This window comes from Panulirus ornatus, chromosome 59, assembly GCF_036320965.1.
Source record: "Panulirus ornatus isolate Po-2019 chromosome 59, ASM3632096v1, whole genome shotgun sequence".
NCBI lineage: Eukaryota > Metazoa > Arthropoda > Malacostraca > Decapoda > Palinuridae > Panulirus > Panulirus ornatus.
Genome location: NC_092282.1, coordinates 26,726,847 through 26,747,608, shown reverse-complemented (window position 1 = coordinate 26,747,608; position 20,762 = coordinate 26,726,847). Strand labels below are relative to the sequence as shown.

The 20,762-nt window shown below is 43.3% G+C and overlaps 1 protein-coding gene across 4 annotated transcripts in view; it reads left to right on the top strand.

Annotated features, from left to right (window-relative positions):
- Positions 1-20,762, top strand: part of cac (calcium voltage-gated channel subunit cacophony) — a 1,845,957-nt gene that overhangs the window by 312,750 nt on the left and 1,512,445 nt on the right. For 2 of the 4 annotated variants that reach the window (XM_071696567.1, XM_071696568.1), the window contains 2 exons: positions 5,882-5,987; positions 17,562-17,701. In XM_071696567.1, the coding sequence (XP_071552668.1) occupies positions 5,882-5,987; positions 17,562-17,701 (246 nt within the window). Of the gene's footprint in view, positions 1-5,881; positions 5,988-17,561; positions 17,702-20,762 lie in introns of those variants that run through there. The other 2 variants (XM_071696569.1, XM_071696570.1) reach the window with 2 other exon arrangements.

The window sequence follows — 20,762 nt, the reverse complement described above, 5'->3', positions numbered from 1 at the left end:
AGTATGCATGATTGAAACAGTCTCAGGCTGCCACGAATCACTGAGGATACCATACTCTGTAGGACACATGAGGAAGAACATATATTCCTGACCACACTATGTAATGCAGTACCACAATCATTGCAACACTGCCAGGGAGGTCGTACACTCTGGAACCTCGCAAGCTCTGGATCACTGCTTGGAGACCGTAGACCCTGGAACCTCGCAAGCCCTGGAACACTGCTTGGAGGCCGTAGACCCTGGAACCATGCAAGCCCTGGAACACTGCTTGGAGACCGTAGACCCTGGAACCATGCAAGCCCTGGAACACTGCTTGGAGACCGTAGACCCTGGAACCATGCAAGCCCTGGAACACAGCTTGGAGACCGTAGACCCTGGAACCATGCAAGCCCTGGAACACTGCTTGGAGACCGTAGACCCTGGAACCATGCAAGCCCTGGAACACAGCTAGGAGACCGTAGACCCTGGAACCATGCAGGCCCTGGAACACAGCTAGGAGACCGTAGACCCTGGAACCATGCAGGCCCTGGAACACTGCTTGGAGGCCGTAGACCCTGGAACCATGCAGGCCCTGGAACACTGGTTTAGAACGACAAAATCTGGACCATCCTGAAGTCCCTTCAGAATCGCAACATTTTTGGATATCGGAAGCCCTAGAACATGACAAGCTCTGGAATGCCGTAATCCCTTTAACATCTCAAGATCTGGAATGTCATAATCCCACGACCATCAGAAGACCTGGAATGCCAGAGGCTTCAGCATTACAAGATCTGGAATACCTGAATTATGGAACATCTCATGCAACATAGTCACAAACTCATGCAAGGTGATGTAGAATAAAACCAGGACTGCACTGTTCTGTACAAGTTCATCTGTGTGTGTGGACTACTACATATCGTCCTCGAACATTCCACTTGACACTTCTGTCTCCTGGACACAGTAGGAATGAAAGATCCTCCAGCAGATAACGTTGTGTTAGATCATTAGGTCTTCTGCTGTCTGACTCTCCTGTGTTGTTAAAGATCATACCATCATATCCAAGGGTCGGACCGTCGTGTTCAACGGTTGTATGTCGGATCAAAGGTCTTACTATCGTGCTCAAGGTCGTACCGTTCTCTTGAGTCTCTCCTTCTGCTTTACGTGTCACAACTTGATGGTCAAGGGAGACTGCCAGTCTTGGCGAGATCATTGTTGAATGTACATACGTGTCTCCAGTTCCTGTCCCCTCGGTGTCTCAGGCATCTCCAGCCTCCCTTCCAGGGCATTGAGGCGCCGCGCCTGGAACACTTGGTTCACAACAACAGAGGTCATGAGTGCTCATTTCTTCGTGTAGGTCAAGTTGCATCTTGATGATGACCCGGAGCACCACCACCACTGGCTGTTGCTCTGACCACTCTGGTAGCGTCAGGCGCTCCTGCCTCATGATGCCTCCTTTGTCCAGATGTCAGATTGTGTTAATGTTGCTGTTTTGTAAAGTTGTGGTCTGTGTGGTTTTTATCGATACGGGTTGATGGTGGTTAACATCTGGCATAGAACTGCTGATATTGCCTTTTCGAAACACAAAGGTTTTTATATCCACTGACTCAGAGGGCGAGGCTTCTGTACTAGATAACAGAATCCATATTCTCTGAGGCGTGTTGTTCACACAACCAATAAAGTTACCGTTACTTGTTTCTTTTGAGGTCTGATTGGTTGTTAAAGGTTGTATTGTTATTGGTGTATGGTTGTGCTGTTGATAATGGCTCTGATGCTGAGACTGTCAGGGTGGGTTGATTCAGTGAATGTATTATAAATGTAATCTTTGTGGATTATCTTTAGATTTTATTTATGGTTGGCATTAGGTGACGGTGTTGATGTGAGCCTCAGTCTTGGCGTCTAGATGTAATGTATTAGAATTTGACTCAAGTGATTACAGTGGAGCATTTGTTGGCTCAGAATTGATTACATTGAACCATTTGTTGGCTCATAAGTGATTACATTGGACCATTTGGCAAAATATGTTTGGATAGTAATTGTTACTGAAGACGTCACAGCTGTTGGGTATGTGATCATGAATGTATGCCTCGTCCCTGTGAAGTTCTTTGTATGCAGGGCCATAACATTTTACACATAAGATTGATATAATGCTCGTATACTACACTAATGTCATATGAGACGATGATATATGGCGTTATATGGGGATCGTGTGTAATAAAGAGGGTGATCAGTTGCTCACGAGAACGGCCGATGGGACGTGGGATGCTGTTCTCTCCACCGCTGCCGCCGGTGTCTTGGGCGTGTTGGTGCAGTGCGGCGGGTGTGCTGGAGTGTCCCCCCTGGCTGGCTGGCGCCGCCGGCCTACTATACTACGTCACACACAACACCCACATGCTAACTCTCAGCCACCACCACCCTGGCATGACTCTTACCAATACACACACACACCCACCCACGCTCCTCCTCACCACCACCACAAGAAGGGCTGTTGCCCATCCTCTCCCACACTTCTACACTACTACACACACACACACACACACACACTGACTTCACCACACGCACACCACCACAGCCGACGTAAACAAAAGACAGCACCACACATACTTCATCGGTACAAAAAGCTATTTAATTGTCTAGATGCAGATTATTCATCTCCAGCAAACAGTAGCTGCGATTGTACAAAGGATGGATGCGTTCTTGTGTGGTGTCCTCACACATCTGGATGGTTGTAGTTGTACGTGTTTACATGAGGGGCCACAGAGCAGTACGGCCGAAGTGGCCAGCTCTCAGTACTCTTAACCCAGGAGGAGGTGATCCACCACCACTGCCTCCACTGTCCTCCACTGTTGATTCTTTCCCTCCCACTTGTGTCGACGTGAGTTCGTGCCAGCCCGCGAAGTGACGCCTTGCGTGCCAACCCACTATTAGCCACGACATGTAACACTGTGCGAGCCACTGCGTCACATGATTCCTGTGTGTGGCCAGTGGTAATACGTAAATGTTTCTTATTTTTATTGGGGTCAAGTTGTACTCTCTGGACCTGTGAGGGCAGGCTTCTATGGGACACATTATGATTTCTGTTTCTCATTAGGGCTATACAATCTCTGGAGAGGCACAGTCATCTATCATAGAGATGAAACTCTTGTTACTGTAGAACATATTGTTGAACACGACGGTACGACCCTCAAGCACGACGGGACGACGGTTTGATGGCCTGGCCTTTGACCTCGGTCAACTCTGAGGGTCACCAAATGCCTGCATCCCCTGGTTGTACGTACCGTCGTGCATCACAGTTGTACCGTCGTGCATCACAGTTGTACCGTCGTGCATCACAGTTGTACCGTCGTGCATCACAGTTGTACCGTCGTGCATCACAGTTGTACCGTCGTGCATCACAGTTGTACCGTCGTGCATCACAGTTGTACCGTCGTGCATCACAGTTGTACCGTCGTGCATCACAGTTGTACCGTCGTGCATCACAGTTGTACCGTCGTGCATCACAGTTGTACCGTCGTGCATCACAGTTGTACCGTCGTGCATCACAGTTGTACCGTCGTGCATCACAGTTGTACCGTCGTGCATCACAGTTGTACCGTCGTGCATCACAGTTGTACCGTCGTGCATCACAGTTGTACCGTCGTGCATCACAGTTGTACCGTCGTGCATCACAGTTGTACCGTCGTGCATCACAGTTGTACCGTCGTGCATCACAGTTGTACCGTCGTGCATCACAGTTGTACCGTCGTGCATCACAGTTGTACCGTCGTGCATCACAGTTGTACCGTCGTGCATCACAGTTGTACCGTCGTGCATCACAGTTGTACCGTCGTGCATCACAGTTGTACCGTCGTGCATCACAGTTGTACCGTCGTGCATCACAGTTGTACCGTCGTGCATCACAGTTGTACCGTCGTGCATCACAGTTGTACCGTCGTGCATCACAGTTGTACCGTCGTGCATCACAGTTGTACCGTCGTGCATCACAGTTGTACCGTCGTGCATCACAGTTGTACCGTCGTGCATCACAGTTGTACCGTCGTGCATCACAGTTGTACCGTCGTGCATCACAGTTGTACCGTCGTGCATCACAGTTGTACCGTCGTGCATCACAGTTGTACCGTCGTGCATCACAGTTGTACCGTCGTGCATCACAGTTGTACCGTCGTGCATCACAGTTGTACCGTCGTGCATCACAGTTGTACCGTCGTGCATCACAGTTGTACCGTCGTGCATCACAGTTGTACCGTCGTGCATCACAGTTGTACCGTCGTGCATCACAGTTGTACCGTCGTGCATCACAGTTGTACCGTCGTGCATCACAGTTGTACCGTCGTGCATCACAGTTGTACCGTCGTGCATCACAGTTGTACCGTCGTGCATCACAGTTGTACCGTCGTGCATCACAGTTGTACCGTCGTGCATCACAGTTGTACCGTCGTGCATCACAGTTGTACCGTCGTGCATCACAGTTGTACCGTCGTGCATCACAGTTGTACCGTCGTGCATCACAGTTGTACCGTCGTGCATCACAGTTGTACCGTCGTGCATCACAGTTGTACCGTCGTGCATCACAGTTGTACCGTCGTGCATCACAGTTGTACCGTCGTGCATCACAGTTGTACCGTCGTGCATCACAGTTGTACCGTCGTGCATCACAGTTGTACCGTCGTGCATCACAGTTGTACCGTCGTGCATCACAGTTGTACCGTCGTGCATCACAGTTGTACCGTCGTGCATCACAGTTGTACCGTCGTGCATCACAGTTGTACCGTCGTGCATCACAGTTGTACCGTCGTGCATCACAGTTGTACCGTCGTGCATCACAGTTGTACCGTCGTGCATCACAGTTGTACCGTCGTGCATCACAGTTGTACCGTCGTGCATCACAGTTGTACCGTCGTGCATCACAGTTGTACCGTCGTGCATCACAGTTGTACCGTCGTGCATCACAGTTGTACCGTCGTGCATCACAGTTGTACCGTCGTGCATCACAGTTGTACCGTCGTGCATCACAGTTGTACCGTCGTGCATCACAGTTGTACCGTCGTGCATCACAGTTGTACCGTCGTGCATCACAGTTGTACCGTCGTGCATCACAGTTGTACCGTCGTGCATCACAGTTGTACCGTCGTGCATCACAGTTGTACCGTCGTGCATCACAGTTGTACCGTCGTGCATCACAGTTGTACCGTCGTGCATCACAGTTGTACCGTCGTGCATCACAGTTGTACCGTCGTGCATCACAGTTGTACCGTCGTGCATCACAGTTGTACCGTCGTGCATCACAGTTGTACCGTCGTGCATCACAGTTGTACCGTCGTGCACAATGTGTTAACATATATGATTGTGTCAGCACGTGTTTTTTCCAGTATATCCTGGCTGGGTAGTGTTTATTCCAGTATGGTCGAGGCACTACGTAGCACTACAGGATGGTATTCATCATTGTTGAGCCGCTGCAGCATAAGACCTGTCATTATGCAAGACTTGATATCATCATCATTTGGTCTGTTCCATTCATTCATGTGGCCGGCCGCTATAATAATTCTCCACCTTTCCATATCTTCCACTTTTCATATATCGATGTATGTCTTAATCCAGACGTGTGCGCGTCTGATGTATGTCTTAATCCGGACGTGTGCACGTCTGATGTATGTCTTAATCCAGACATGTGCACGTCTGCTATTTCGTTGGTGTCACCGTAATCATGAGTGATTAATGTCTGTTTATGCAGAACTTTGCCATTGCTTCAGTTCCAGGACCGTCTGGCCTTCCAGGATCGTCTGACCCACTAGTTCCAGGATGATCTTTCCTTTCATCACACCATTTCCATGATCATCTGACCTTCCAGTTCCAGGATCGTCTGACCCATCAGTTCCAGGATTATTTTCCTTAACCTGACCTGCACTCCGTTCGAGTACGCGGTGTTGTTGACGATCATCGCCAACTGCATCGTGCTGGCTCTGGAGGAACATCTGCCGGAGGGCGACAAGACGCTCCTAGCGCAGAACTTGGTACGCTCGCCCTGTGTGTTGCTACCCTACACAACCTCAGAGCCATAGTGGCTTTCGCACCCGACACACCCGGTTCCATAACGTCCATGGCAGAGTGTAGCACACATGGCTCTTATGGGATGATGGGCCTGGAGGGCAGAACCGCATGGCTGGCTTGTAACATACCTGTGGCCAAGACTTAAAGTAACCCCCTCCCCTCTCTCTCTCTCTCTCTCACACACACACCTTTGCACCATCCACAATCGTAGCACCCATGTAGACCTGTTATTATTATTATATTTCTTTTATAGCATTTTGGACTAGTTTCCTTCCTCCATAGTAGATGCCCTAGTTCCCACAAATGCTATAGATCCCACATCTATTATGATAGATCACTAGATAAGCATGAAAATATATATATATATATATATATATATATATATATATATATATATATATATATATATATATATATATATGCACTTTCATTTATGTGTTTGCGTAGACATACAATATATATATATATATATATATATATATATATATATATATATATATATATATATATATATATATATATGATGTATGTTTACAGTAGTAATGTGCATTAGTAACGCTTCCAACATGACTTATGTGTGTCGTTCATGTAGGAGCGAGGGTGATGGTGTCGTTCTGTGTTATATGTCGTCCCTCTCTTCCTTTGCCTTGTGTGCGTCATACTTGTGTCACTGTCCGTCGTGCGTGCGTCTCTCTTGCATCACCACCAGTGTGTGTGTGTGTGTGTGTGTGTCACACCACCTGCGTCATCATTACCTACACAACAGTCCACTTACTGTCCTCACGAGAATGCTGCCTTCTTTCACCTCTACTGCCGACCTTACACTGAACCACCCTAACGATCGACCCAGCGTGTGTGTGTGTGTGTGTGTGTGTGTGTGTGGGACGTGGGTGGGTAAGCGTTGCTTCAGATGGTCATCAGTTGAGCGTTGGCCCTCCCGACCCTCCTACAGCCCCCAACAACATGATGGACAGCCACAAGACTCGCAGGTAACACCTGTCACACTTCTCCATCCTCCTCCTCCTCCACCCCAGTCCTTCTCAAGATTTCTAGTGGCCTCCTCCTCCTCCTCCTCCTCTCTCTCTCTCTCTCTCTCTCTCTCTCTCTCTCTCTCTCTCTCTCTCTCTCTCTCTCTCTCTCTCTCTCTCTCTCTCATATTTCTTGGTCTGTCTTCATCTGTTGTCATGTTTACCTTCGTGTTGGCTCCCTGTGTCCTCTCCAGGTCATTCCTCCCTGTGTCTTCGCCAGGTCATTCCTCCCCTATGTCTTCTCCTGATCATTCCTCCCTATGTCCTATCCAGGTCATGCCTCCCTGTGTCCTATCCAGGTCATGCCTCCCTGTGTCCTCTCCAGGTCATGCCTCCCTATGTCCTCTCCAGGTCATGCCTCCCTGCTTTCTCCCAAGTCAGACTTTCCTGTGTTCCTTCCCAGGTCAGGCCATCATATGCTCTACCCTAAGCCAGGCATGACTGGCGTATCCCAAATTATGCCTACCTATGCCTCTCCCAAGTTATGGTCATTTCCGTGTAGCTCTTTCCCCATACCTTCACTGATCGTGTCATCGCTTCACAGTATATTTCAATTATTCCCTCATATTCTCGTGTTGCAGTTAGCCTCACACTGCTGGGGTATTCCAGTAATCTCTACTTACCTCCTCTGTGTGTGTGTGTGTGGTGTAGTGTGTGAGTATGATTACTGTATAACACTGCCTAACGGTCTCACCTCCACCCACCTTATCTCCTCTGCACACCTCTCAAAACCCGTCCATTTCCCACATCTCCACGAACATTCCCCAGTGATATTAACCTGGCCAGTGAATTGATTACTCCTACGTATTTCGTCGTGGTATGTCTGTCATATATATATATATATATATATATATATATATATATATATATATATATATATATATATATATATATATATATATATATGGGTCATTGTTTATTAGCTCAAAAATTCTGTTCCGAATTTACTGCTTGAATGCTAACTGTTTTGGTCATAAGAAAGCTTATCGTCTTGAGCTGCTTGTCATAAAGCTTAAAATCCGGATCAGTATAAGCTGCGACAGCTGTAAACTGTGATGAGTGAGATGATTGGTGTGTGGGAGTATACTGTGGCCTGCAGTCAGCCACACAGCTGTCCTCACCTGGCCAGCAGTCAGCCACACAGCTGTCCTCACCTGGCCAGCAGTCAGCCACACAGCTGTCCTCACCTGGCCAGCAGTCAGCCACACAGCTGTCCTCACCTGGCCAGCAGTCAGCCACACAGCTGTCCTCACCTGGCCAACAGTCAGCCACACAGCTGTCCTCACCTGGCCAACAGTCAGCCACACAGCATCTCTCACAACTCGACCTTCTCTAAGTTACACGCACACACATACACTCACGCTCCGCAAGTCATGACAAATGGTTTTGGAAACATGACATAGAATGGTTGTATATATTTGCTCAGTAGGAAGCTATGTATATAGCCTAGACTTGTACCATTTGGATGTCAGAAAGAGAACATTGAATTGTCCCAGCTGGGTCATAGTCACTCGTTTGAATAAGATAGATATATATAACCATCAGCAAAACATGTCCCACTCATGGTCACCACAGCTTTCCTGTTAGAGGGAAACATGAGATATGATAATGGTTAATCCTCATATTTGTATGTTCTCCATACGGACACTCTGCCAATCAGCATCGTGTATGAAACATTTTGCTGGTAAACTGTTCAGTTTACCCTAGCGTGTAGTGAGTGATCATCATACATACTTAGGATGGGACCAGTATAACTGCTTGCTAATGATGATTTCTTGCCGTTTCTGAAGGCAGAGCTGTGGACACTATAGACACCTGTAGCAGAACTGTAATTACGGCTCCAGACTACTGCAGCGAATGACGAATGAAATGGCCGTCTCAGACACGTGTGGCCTCAGACACATGTGGCCAGAACTGAGACTCTTGTGGCCAGGACTGTGACACGTGTGGCCAGAACTGAGACACGTATGGCCTCAGAAACGTGTGGCCAGGACAATGTTGTAGTCATTTTCCCTGGGTTTGGTCAGGTACCAGTGATGTTATGTTCAGGTAATAAGGCAACATGGTTGTAGGTACGAGTAGTGGTATTGGAAAGTACCATGGCGGTGGACATGACTGACCTACACATGTTGTGAACATGTAATGGCAACTAGAAGTCTTTAATGATCTTCTGCCTCTTTAACCTGGGTTAGGCTCCCCGGGCTGCTGGGTTAGGTCTTGGGTTGAATAAGCTGCTCATCGTACAGAGTTAGCCCAATAGTGTCCTATTAAAATAAGCTTTCCTCGTCTCAATATCCACAGTTTGTGCTTGGGACCTGATCTTGTATGAAATGTAGAGGATCGCTTCCTCAGGCCTCTAATGCAAATTGAACTCCATATTTGTCTCATAGTTGGCGCTAAAAGCAATATGAATCATCCTCGTTTACATTTTGTTGAAGATACTGTGTGTGTTTGTGTGTGTGTGTGTGTGTGTTGTACGTACAGCAGGACATTGGCCAAAGTCCTCACTCTGACCCATCTTTTCTGTTGACCTCCAGGTGTTGTGTGGTCGGACAAACAGCTGTGTAAACATGGTTTACCCATTAGTTCACCTCTTGATAGAGGATGGTAAACTTGTTGATAAAGTTACATCTTCCTGACACACACACACACACATCTTCCAACCTTGGCTCATGATATCGTAATATTCTCCTGGGTGGGATGTTACTGAAGATTATAACATTATGAATAGTTTAATCAGACATTATTAAGCCTCACTTCTCTGGCTGGTAGGGGAGAGATGTGTTTCATTGACCTTCCTTTTGTCATAAAGATATGGAGACATGCAGGGGAACAGACTTTGGTCTAATTATGTACTGCAGGTTAGAGAAGCCTCATTATTTAGTACAGCCTAGGAAGGCCTCCGTCTGGTGCAGGTGGGGGAACCTTATCTGTTTGGTGCAGCTGGGTAGAGGCCTTACTGTGTGGTAGAGGTGGGAGAGGAAGAGGCTTCACTGATGGTGTAGGTGGGGGAAGAGGACTCAGAATCTGTTATAGGTGAGGAATAGGCCTCGCTTTGTCTAGCAGTTGGGAGACGAAGAGGCCTAACTGTTTGGTGCAGGTGGGGAAAGCCTCACTGTCTAATGCAGGTATGGGAAGCTTATCTATCTGATGCAGGTATGGGAAGCTTATCTATTTGATGCAGGTATGGGAAGCTTATCTATCTGATGCAGGTATGGGAAGCTTATCTATCTGATGCAGGTATGGGAAGCTTATCTATCTGATGCAGGTATGGGAAGCTTATCTATCTGATGCAGGTATGGGAAGCTTATCTATCTGATGCAGGTATGGGAAGCTTATCTATCTGATGCAGGTATGGGAAGCTTATCTATCTAATGCAGGTATGGGAAGCTTATCTATCTGATGCAGGTATGGGAAGCTTATCTATTTGATGCAGGTATGGGAAGCTTATCTATCTGATGCAGGTATGGGAAGCTTATCTATCTGATGCAGGTATGGGAAGCTTATCTATCTGATGCAGGTATGGGAAGCTTATCTATCTGATGCAGGTATGGGAAGCTTATCTATCTGATGCAGGTATGGGAAGCTTATCTATCTGATGCAGGTATGGGAAGCTTATCTATCTGATGCAGGTATGGGAAGCTTATCTATCTGATGCAGATGTGAGGAGCCTCACTATCTGATGGGAATATGAGGAGCCTCACTATCTGATGGGAATATGAGGAGCCTCACTATCTGATGGGAATATGAGGAGCCTCACTATCTGATGGGAATATGAGGAGCCTCACTATCTGATGGGAATATGAGGAGCCTCACTATCTGATGGGAATATGAGGAGCCTCACTATCTGATGGGAATATGAGGAGCCTCACTATCTGATGGGAATATGAGGAGCCTCACTATCTGATGGGAATATGAGGAGCCTCACTATCTGGTTGAACATGAGGATCTACCCCCTGGCTGATGGAGGCTGCATGGAACTGTTTATTGACAAATGTAATGTTCTCAGTAGATAACAATTACTTGTGGTTAATTTTGTGATTTTTTTCATACATTGTACCGTTGATAGTGGGTGTTCGTTATTTGTGGTGGTGATTGTGTGGTACATCAAATACGAAAGACAGTCATCTGCAAGTTATTGCTTCACCATCCATGCTTCTGTATTATACTTTTCAGAAACGAATTTTGTAGATTGGACACTTGTGAAAAGTTGTGAAGGAGTTAGTTAGACTTGGCAGGAAAATATCATTAAAGTGTGTTAAGTATGGACTCCTAGTGTTGAGTGAGTGGTGGCGTGGGAAGGGGTCCCCTCTGAATCCTGCTCACTGTACGTGAGTAACAGGGGAGGTCCTCTGGCCCTTCTGACTTAGCCCCGACCATTCACACTTTGGCCCATACCCTCCTCCCTTTTGTTGACCTCCCAATCATACCACAGAGTGATAACAGACTTATATGATGTATACTGCAATATACAGACAGTATCTATCCACTGCAGTGGCAGCCGATGCCATGGCAGTGGATATGTTTCATTTACCATGGTAGCAGAATTTCCACTAATACCGATAATCTTCATAGTTTGATCATTTACATTATTGCATTCTATATAAAGGAATGCAGAATTAACTTAATATTTCGCATTAAGCATGCATAAAATGTCTGCATGAAAGGATATAGAATAGGACAGTTAAATTCTCTGCATGAACATTTTTTTATTCGATTTCTTAGGACAGATTCCACAGTCAAGTTCACTCATAGCGACACATGTAAATGACAGCCACTTATGGAGCCTAGTCCTAACTGGCTGCTGCTTTAGACTTATGATAAAACTCCTGCAGAAATATGTACATGACGCCCCAAAGATGTACGATGATTAGATTTTGATATATTAGGTCCTGGAGAAGAGCATTCTCTTCCTTAGATATCACATCTTAATAGTATTGCTTCTCTGTCACTGGTATAATCATATTTGTCGTGACCCCTTGAGCATAACGGTACGACACTGGAGTACAACGGTATGACACGGTTATGATAGCCTGGCATCTGAGTTGACTCTTTAATAGGTCAGGTCAGAGGCCGGACAATCATGCTTCGGGGTTGTACCATCATGCTTGAGGGCCGTACCATCATGCTCAAGAGCACAAGAACCCTAGTACCATGGCCATTGTTCATGTAATATAGGTTGTCTTAGTATTGCCCACACATGGACATTGCACAGTTATCTTGACAGAGAAATTAGAATGCTGGAGGTTTCATTTGTTTTTACTTGTTTAGCTTTCAGATGCAACATTTTTTTTCTTTACTTTTGAAATCAAAAATGTCATATGCATTTCACATTTTATAATTCATTCAAAACCCAGAGTGAACTGTTGGATCTGTCCCCGTTTAGAACTAGTGAACTAAAGCTGCTGCTGAGGGAGTTAGATAGATGGCTTGATAATAGTGATCTCATGTTATGGTTGTGAACTGCTTCAGTGTGCTCATGTCACTGTGGTTCACTGCACTTGTGCCCTGCAGGGGAATGATAGATGGATTATGCCTAATTTTTCAAATATTTGTGAGTGATGTAATTCAGTGTTAATGACTCCATGAAGATCTTGAATAGCTTATGGTCTTCTTAACAGTGTACAACATCCTGCACCGTCTTACAATTCATCAGGCTTAACAACATGCAGGTCGTCACTGTGTTTCTTTTCATTGTCTGTCACCACAAGTCAGTATATGGATTCGAGGTGCAATTGAACAGGATTTAGAATAAATATGAAATAAAAAGTCCATTGAATCTCGTTTGACACCTTCAACAGTTAATATAATCTTCATTTCAAACTCTGAAGTATAAATGAGCAAAAGTTGCAAAAATTAGTTTATGATAATTGTGATGATTTGATCCATATAATTTTGACAAGTCCACAGAAATATTTGAGAAATAACTTGGCATTTAGTATTCCCATTATTAAATGCAACATTGACTAGAGCACAGAAGGTGAGCCAGGGTGCTGGTGTTTGGCTAGTAAGGCTAACATGCCGCTGGTTAATGTACAGGACCAACATTTAGATAGAGCCACACACAACCCAAACATGTGGAGCCACACGTCCCACTTGTGTGGAGCCATACATATCCCACATGTGAAACCACACATTCCCACACTTGGAGCCACTTGTTCCATACAAGTGGAGCCATACATGCTCAGCACATAAAGAGCCATGAGTGTTTCACAGGGAGATGCGCTTGTTCCATGTGTGGAATGGAATTGTACACAAGTGGAGCTACACACATCCCACACATGGAGTCACAGGTGGTCTTCACATGTAGAGCCTCTCATGTTCCACGTGTGAAGTCACGTTTACCCCACACATGGAGCCACACGTCACATGTGAAAACATTTAACACACATGGATCCACACATATATGGGGCCAAAATTGAAACCACACATGGAACCACACAGGTCACATTCAGTGCCGCTCATATGCCACATATGATGTCGCATGTACCATACATTTAGAGTCATACATGTGCCTTACGCGAAGAGTCACTCATGTCCCACACATAAAGTCACACATGTCCAACGTGTGGAGTCGCACACATCTTATGCATGAACTTACAAACTGTTCATATGTGGAGCCACATAGGCAGAATCGCACATCACATGTACCACACATATAGAGCCGGACATGTCCACACATTTGGAGTCACACTTGGCTCTCTTACATGCCAAACATATTGATCGACAGCTCACATGTGAAGCCACATATTATCTTGTACATGTGGCACCATGTCCCACATATGTTGAGCTACACATTGCATATATATGGAACTACATATCTTATAAATTTTGAGATACCGACATGCCACTCAAGTGGAGCCATACTTGTGAAATTTGTTTTTGGGAACTACAAAAGAAATTTGAACGCTTGTATATTGTGAGATTGTTACTTATTTCGAAAATTATTATTTGCGGTTCTGTAATTGTTGAATTACACAAGTATTTGGAAATATATGTATTGTCAAGTGTAGAATCTGTATTTAATATTATGTAGCCTTTTTAGTACGGTACATAAATTCTCTAGCAACTTGAGCAAACAAATGAAGCTGTGTGATTTAGAAGGAAGATTTTTATTGTTTATATCCAAATGTAACCTTTACTCTGACAAACAGTTGCTGCTTGTAGAAGTGATTAAACCATTGTTGTCACTCACCAGTAAACACCTTGCCCACAAGCAAACTGATTAATCCAATCTGTAGACCTTGTCCACAGGGAACCCCAGTAAATGCTAGATGGGCCTCTGTGCTCTGGCCTTGCCTGATGTTTAGAGACATTATATATTTACTATAATATATTATGAATGCATATATAAATACATCACACACACACACACACACACACACACACACACTGTTCCTCCCTCTTACACTACAAATATGCAGTTACATATACACAATGCAATTTATCATTGATTTAACCTGCCATCAACCAGCGAGGTTAGCACGTGAACCAGACACATTTCTATAGTCTTGTTGCAATTCTGGTCTGGCTGCCTCAGGCCTTCATACATTGTGTGTGTGTGTGTGTGTGTGTGTGATTTTTTTGTCAGGCCAGGGTAGAGTCAGTAAAGTATTAATTTTTCTAGTACAGTATTGATATAATTGTTGCAAATGTCAATTAGTCAGGCGTAGCAGTCTTATCTTTGATTTTATATAGTGCTTCGGCCGTCAAATATTTCATATAATGTTGTAAGCCATAGAGTACCAGGTGTTTTTGTAAGATGCTCAGAGTAGGATAAAGTTGTTGCATTTTTCTGTAACAAATCAGAAAGTACATATATACATGAGCTATTAAGTTGTAATTGTCTATAGTAGTTAATGTGTAGGCCATGAGATCAGAGCCCTGTTTTCTGTCCTTTAATGAAACAATAGTACAGCAGATTGTGTGTGACTTTTAGGATAGTTTAGTTACTTTAGACATCATTATACGGTATGATGTCATAGAATAAATTGTTACAGTGATATAACCGTACAGACAAACAGGAAAATGTCACATTTCAGTAAACTTTTAATTCTTGTGCCTTAAGTCTTTACTTCACTTTCAACTTTGGCCTTGAAAATGACTAAGAAAACACACACTAATGATAGTCACTGGTGGGGGATCAGGATGGTGTCCTTCACGTGAGGCATGTTGGGACATCGACCACTCTCTTTAATGGGAATACATTCCTTAAACCTGGTTGGAACCTTTACTTGAGGACACCATGACTGCCCAATAATGATAGGAAACATCATCTGCTCATAGTTTTAGATACACTAATTTGTAATTTACTGAGGTAGGGGTTGGCAGACTTCACAGATTGACAAGGCCGTTAGCTAGAACTAATGGGGTCACCCTCACTAAAACTTTCAGACCACAAGGTCCTCATCTCTATCACCGAGAACATCGGTTCATCATATATGGGGACAATAGCTTTTGACTTAAACTCTTTGGACATGTCCCCCCTAAACTCTCCAACATACCTGTCATACTATACTGTTAGAGATACCAGCCCTTAAACTGTGGGACACTGCCCTTACCTTATATTGGGGATGTCGGCCCTAAAACTACGGGACACGGCCCTCACCTAAAACCCTTGGGGACATCAGTTCTTCACTCTGTAAGCTGTTGGGACACCAGCCTTTACCTTTAACTGTTGTGGACACGGCCCTCACCATGTCTGACTGTGTTTCTCATGTGTCCTTCCACCCACGTTTTTTTCCCATCATTCGTGTGGACTGGACCTGCGGACCTTGTGCTACAGCTGGTAAGCCGAACTCCTTATGCAATTTTGCGAGTAACCGAGACTCTCCTCTGTGGCCTTCAGGTGGAAGCTTTCCAGGCGCTCAGTGTTTTGCTCCTTGTAAAGGTTTTACCTTAGAGATTTAAACATCACACAAATTCAAATTCTTTATGAAATTGTCTGGATTTTTTTTTTTTATTTAAGTACTATTATCATAGCTAATACATATCCACATTGGTTTTAAGAATCATGTCAGTTCCAGCTAACATTTGAATTAAGTTGAGGATTATAAAGAATAAAGTATTCAGATGTTGGAACAATTAAGTGAAGGAAAATAAAATACTAATTATGGAATGAATTGCACATTTCAGGTGCTGGTGCTGTATGTAAGATGTGGGTTTTGTACAAGAACACTGATATAACCTGATGAGAGTAAAAAGCTGTTAAAAGACATTACTTCTTCAGACTTGAGAGAAATATTTTGAGACTATTTTATTGTCCTTGTTTTAATATCACTGAGATATGTCTTCATGAAATTTGGATATGTCTTAGAAATTTGATATTGGTGTTTTTATGAGATCTTATCTATTTATTGGAATGCAGTTTTACATTCCTTGCAATCATCAGTTGAGTTAGAACACGTGCATCCATTGGAAAACTTCCATTGAAGACTTCATTTAGTTGGGTAGATAGATAGTACTGTGTTATTTCTACAAGCTTTATGTTTCCTTAGTTCGTGGCTGACGATGTGCTGCGTGAGATCAATCCGACTTATGCTTCGATCAAATGTTTGACAAAATGTTCCTTCACTTGTGGTGACCAACACTTGTGGTAAGGTGCTTACTTCGCCCTGATTTGATCATGGCATAAGGAAGAAGATTGTACCACTGCACACGGCCACGACTTGCTATAACCCTCAACAAGAAAATTGTTGATCCTTGTGTTTTGGATTTACTTCTTGCAGGAATTTATCCTGTTTAGTTTTTCGTCATATGTCAGATGTGTCTTTAACATATGTCATATGCCAGATGTGTCATTAACATGTCCTTTCTTCAGAAAATCCTTCTGATATTCAGTCCATAATTTGCTCTATTCATCTTTCAAGATAATGTTTAATACCTTCTTGTTATGACTATGTATTATGCCTTCTTGTTATCATAATGTTTCAGGTGTGCTACTGATATTGTTTATGGCTTTGTACTCTATTCTACCTGCCTTAATGCGAATTTTCTTGAATTAAAGAATAACTAGAAATTGCTGTCTTGAGTAATTGTATGCTTCCTTAACTTCTTGAGCATGATGGTATGATCCTTGAGTGCAATATTACAACTCTTGGGTCCTGTATGATTGCCAAGCTTTTGACCATACCTTGAGGGGTTTTTCAAAGGCCAGTCTATAATACCTAAGGGCTGTATCGTTGTGCATGTGTTGTACCCAAGTGCTTAAGAGGTTAATCATATTTATATCCCTGAATTATCTTAATTGAATTTTATTGTGAATGTAGTATTTCAGTCCTTCATTGCCTCTGATGCTCTGTGTCCACTAACCATAATGTATTCTAAAAGAAAAAAAGATGACTAAATTTCCTCCAGTTAGTTTTGAGATTAGTATCTTTAGTACATAGAACTTCATGTAGTTCACCACTGGATTCATCAAAGGCATTTTGTAAGAATGATTTAACTAGAAAATTAATTGGAGCGTCACATGAGTTGAAGACTTCTGACCGTTTGGGGTGCCCCTTGCAGGAGAAGACGGAGCCTTACTTCCTCTTTATCTTCTGCGTGGAGGCTTCCCTAAAGATCCTGGCCCTCGGCTTTGTCCTTCACCCGAAGTCCTACTTGAGAAACATCTGGAACATCATGGACTTCGTGGTCGTGGTCACGGGGTAGGTGGTGCTCACCCTCTTACTTACAAAAGTCCTTTTGCTTTCAGAGGCAGAGAGGATGATCATGTCATGTTGTGGTGTGTATGTGGAAGACAGATGCTGTCATATCTGGTATGGTATGTCTCTGGAGGACAGGGTTGTTGTCATGTCCAGTGTGATGTTCCCTTGAGAGATGGGGATACTGTTGTATCTGGAGGGATGTGCCTGTGGAAGACAGGGATGTTGTCATGTTTGGTGGGATGTACCTATGGGTGCTGTCATGTTTGGAAGGGAAGTTGTTTCATTGGCCATGAGTTATGAGAAATAGGTTATGATGGTTTATGGTCATTATGTGCTAGAACTGGGAGAAAGATACTATCAGAGAATATCTTTAAGAAGAATATAGGGTTATCTTGTATTTAGGGATATATGTAATAAATTGTTATCGGTAGGTAATATGAATATTTGGTATTGCTTGGTAATATTTAAGAGACATGGATGTCAATGGTGCAAGGGAACTCTTGGGTAATTGATTATAATTAGTATGTTAAGGTTTAATACATGGAAAGCTGAGTGTTGATGGATGTTGATTAGAAGTGCGTTTTGGTCAGTCATACATTGTTATTGGGTAGCATCCACTGACCAGAGAAGTATTACCGGCATTATATCATAAGTTGGTGAGGTTGTCTTCCTATAGGGTCCTCCAGTCACACACTAAATGGGTATGTCCTCTCTTTGTAACTCTTTTAAACACCAACTTTATTACATGAAAGAGGTCAGCATTGAACCCTGTGTATTTTTTTGTTTGTTTTGTTTTGCTGGCTGGAATGCTTCATGTTGTGCTGAATGTACGGTGGAAGTTATCTTGACTAGGAAGGGGCCTTACATCTCATCTTCAGTAAAATATTTCTTCCCCAAGACATGGTCACATCAGGGACAGAGCATATTGGACTTTGAAACTTTTGCCTACCCTGAAGTCCACTTTTCATTTCTGCTTAGAGTAACTGCAAAGTTTTTTTTTTTTTTTTTTTTCTTTTTTCTTTTTTTTTTTTTTTTAAGTGAAGCACACTTTCAAAAAAGAATGTCAGCTGACTTAGCTTTTACTGGAAAATCTTTGTGGTACATAACGTAAAGCATTACCGATAACTAACATAATTCAGGTTTTCCCCCCCTTTTTACCAACCTGATCAATCTCTAGCTAACTCTCCAGCTGATAAAGTTGTTAAAATTTGGTACCTCAGTTTCCTTCACTTCATCTTTGGATGATTCTGCAGCTCATCCTCCACCCTATCACTTCCCACTGAGCCTATACCATATTATTATCATGCAAGGTCTTTCAAGTACTTTCCCACCTCCGAGTGGACAAGGTGTATGGCTCAGATGGCATATTTCCACAAGCTCTAAAGGACATGTCATTGAACTAGCTCAGATTCTTGCTTACTTAGTTTTTTCCTGTAAACCCAGACTTTTCCTTTCTCTTGGAGGCATGTTTTGGGACAACCCATCCCTAAGAAAGGAGACTTTTCTAACACTTCCAACTATTGTGCAATTGTTCTCATTTTTGCTGTCTCCAGAGTCTTTGAAACTTTCCTTAACTCTCACTTTCTCAAACAACTAGAATCCCATTTCCATTTTTCTGATTGGCTTTGCATTGCTATGTATTATGGTGATCTTTCATATGTAACTCTCCTCTGGACCTCTTATCTCTGGGATTTTGTTGAAACTTTTGTCAAGGCACCTATCATCAACAAAGCATTTGATAGCTTTGAGCATAAGTCTTTGATTTCTGAATTTCCCTCCTTTGTTTATATGATCTCTCATTCCCTGATGCATAGCTTCCTCTTTAGCTCTTTTATTGATGCTACAGACGATAAGTCACCTTCATTGAGGTTGTATTATCAGAAAACGATCTCGTCAAGAATGTTTTACTTTAAGAAAAACCATCTTTTCCATGCTACTGATTGTAGTGCAGCTTAGAATCTGCAGGACCCAATGGAGAAGGGGTTATTGTATGATAATATGATAATAGCTACCTCTATTGCTATTCCATTGTTGTAGTTGTTCATAGAGCAACTTCTACATCATATCTTATCAACATTGGTGTTCCTCAGGGTTCTAATCTGTAGTTTACTTTCTTCTCTCCATACGTATTTTCAGCTGCTAACCCAAACTCACTTGCATGCTGATCATTCCAACCTGCACACTTCAGATCATGTCCCTCCCTTCCTCCTTCAAATACTTGTTCTCTTCCTCTTACTGAACATTTTTTTCTCTCATTTCAGTCCTGTAGAACATTTTGAAATGGGAAATTGGTAACCTGGTTCAATTAAATGATGCTGAAATGCAACATCACCCTGTATCTCTTACTAAGAGTCAGTGATTTCCTCTTATCAAAACACCATAATTGAACCCTGTAATAACATAATCTTATTGGGCATCATAATATCCCCCATTTTATCCTGGAAACCCCACTTGATCAACAGCGCATAATCTGCTTCCCAAAAGCTGAGGATGTTGTATAGTTGCCATGATTAATTTCTTTTTTGAGAGCAGCTGTTGCATATCCATGGGTGTTTCATTTACCCTGGTCTGGAGTGCTTCTCCAGAGATTGATGATTGAAGAGAGGTGATGCTAGAGAATCAGAGACAGAGGGCTTTTGATTCTTCTCTCATTAATAGAGAAGTGGACAAAAAGCACCCCACGTATGTAATTACCTATTTGTCCTTTATGGGGAGGCAGTTTTATACATGTGGGTTCCCATCTCTTGAACATTCTCTTGTCATAAAACTTTTTAAGTTTGTGTATGCACTCTGTATTAACCATATCTTAAATCATTCTGTTCCATTCCTGCATCACTCTTACACTATGAAAGTACTTCTTTACATCTTTATTAACAAATTTCTTGCTTAATTTCATGTTATGTCCTGTGGTTGCTCTATCCCAACATCTTTTATTGTTTATTTTCCATTCATTGATCTGGTTTAAAAACTTGAAGGTTGTGATCACATCGCCCCTCACTCTTCTCTCTACGAAGGAGTGCAAACTTAAAACCTTTAGTCTTTCCCAGTAACTTAACTGTCT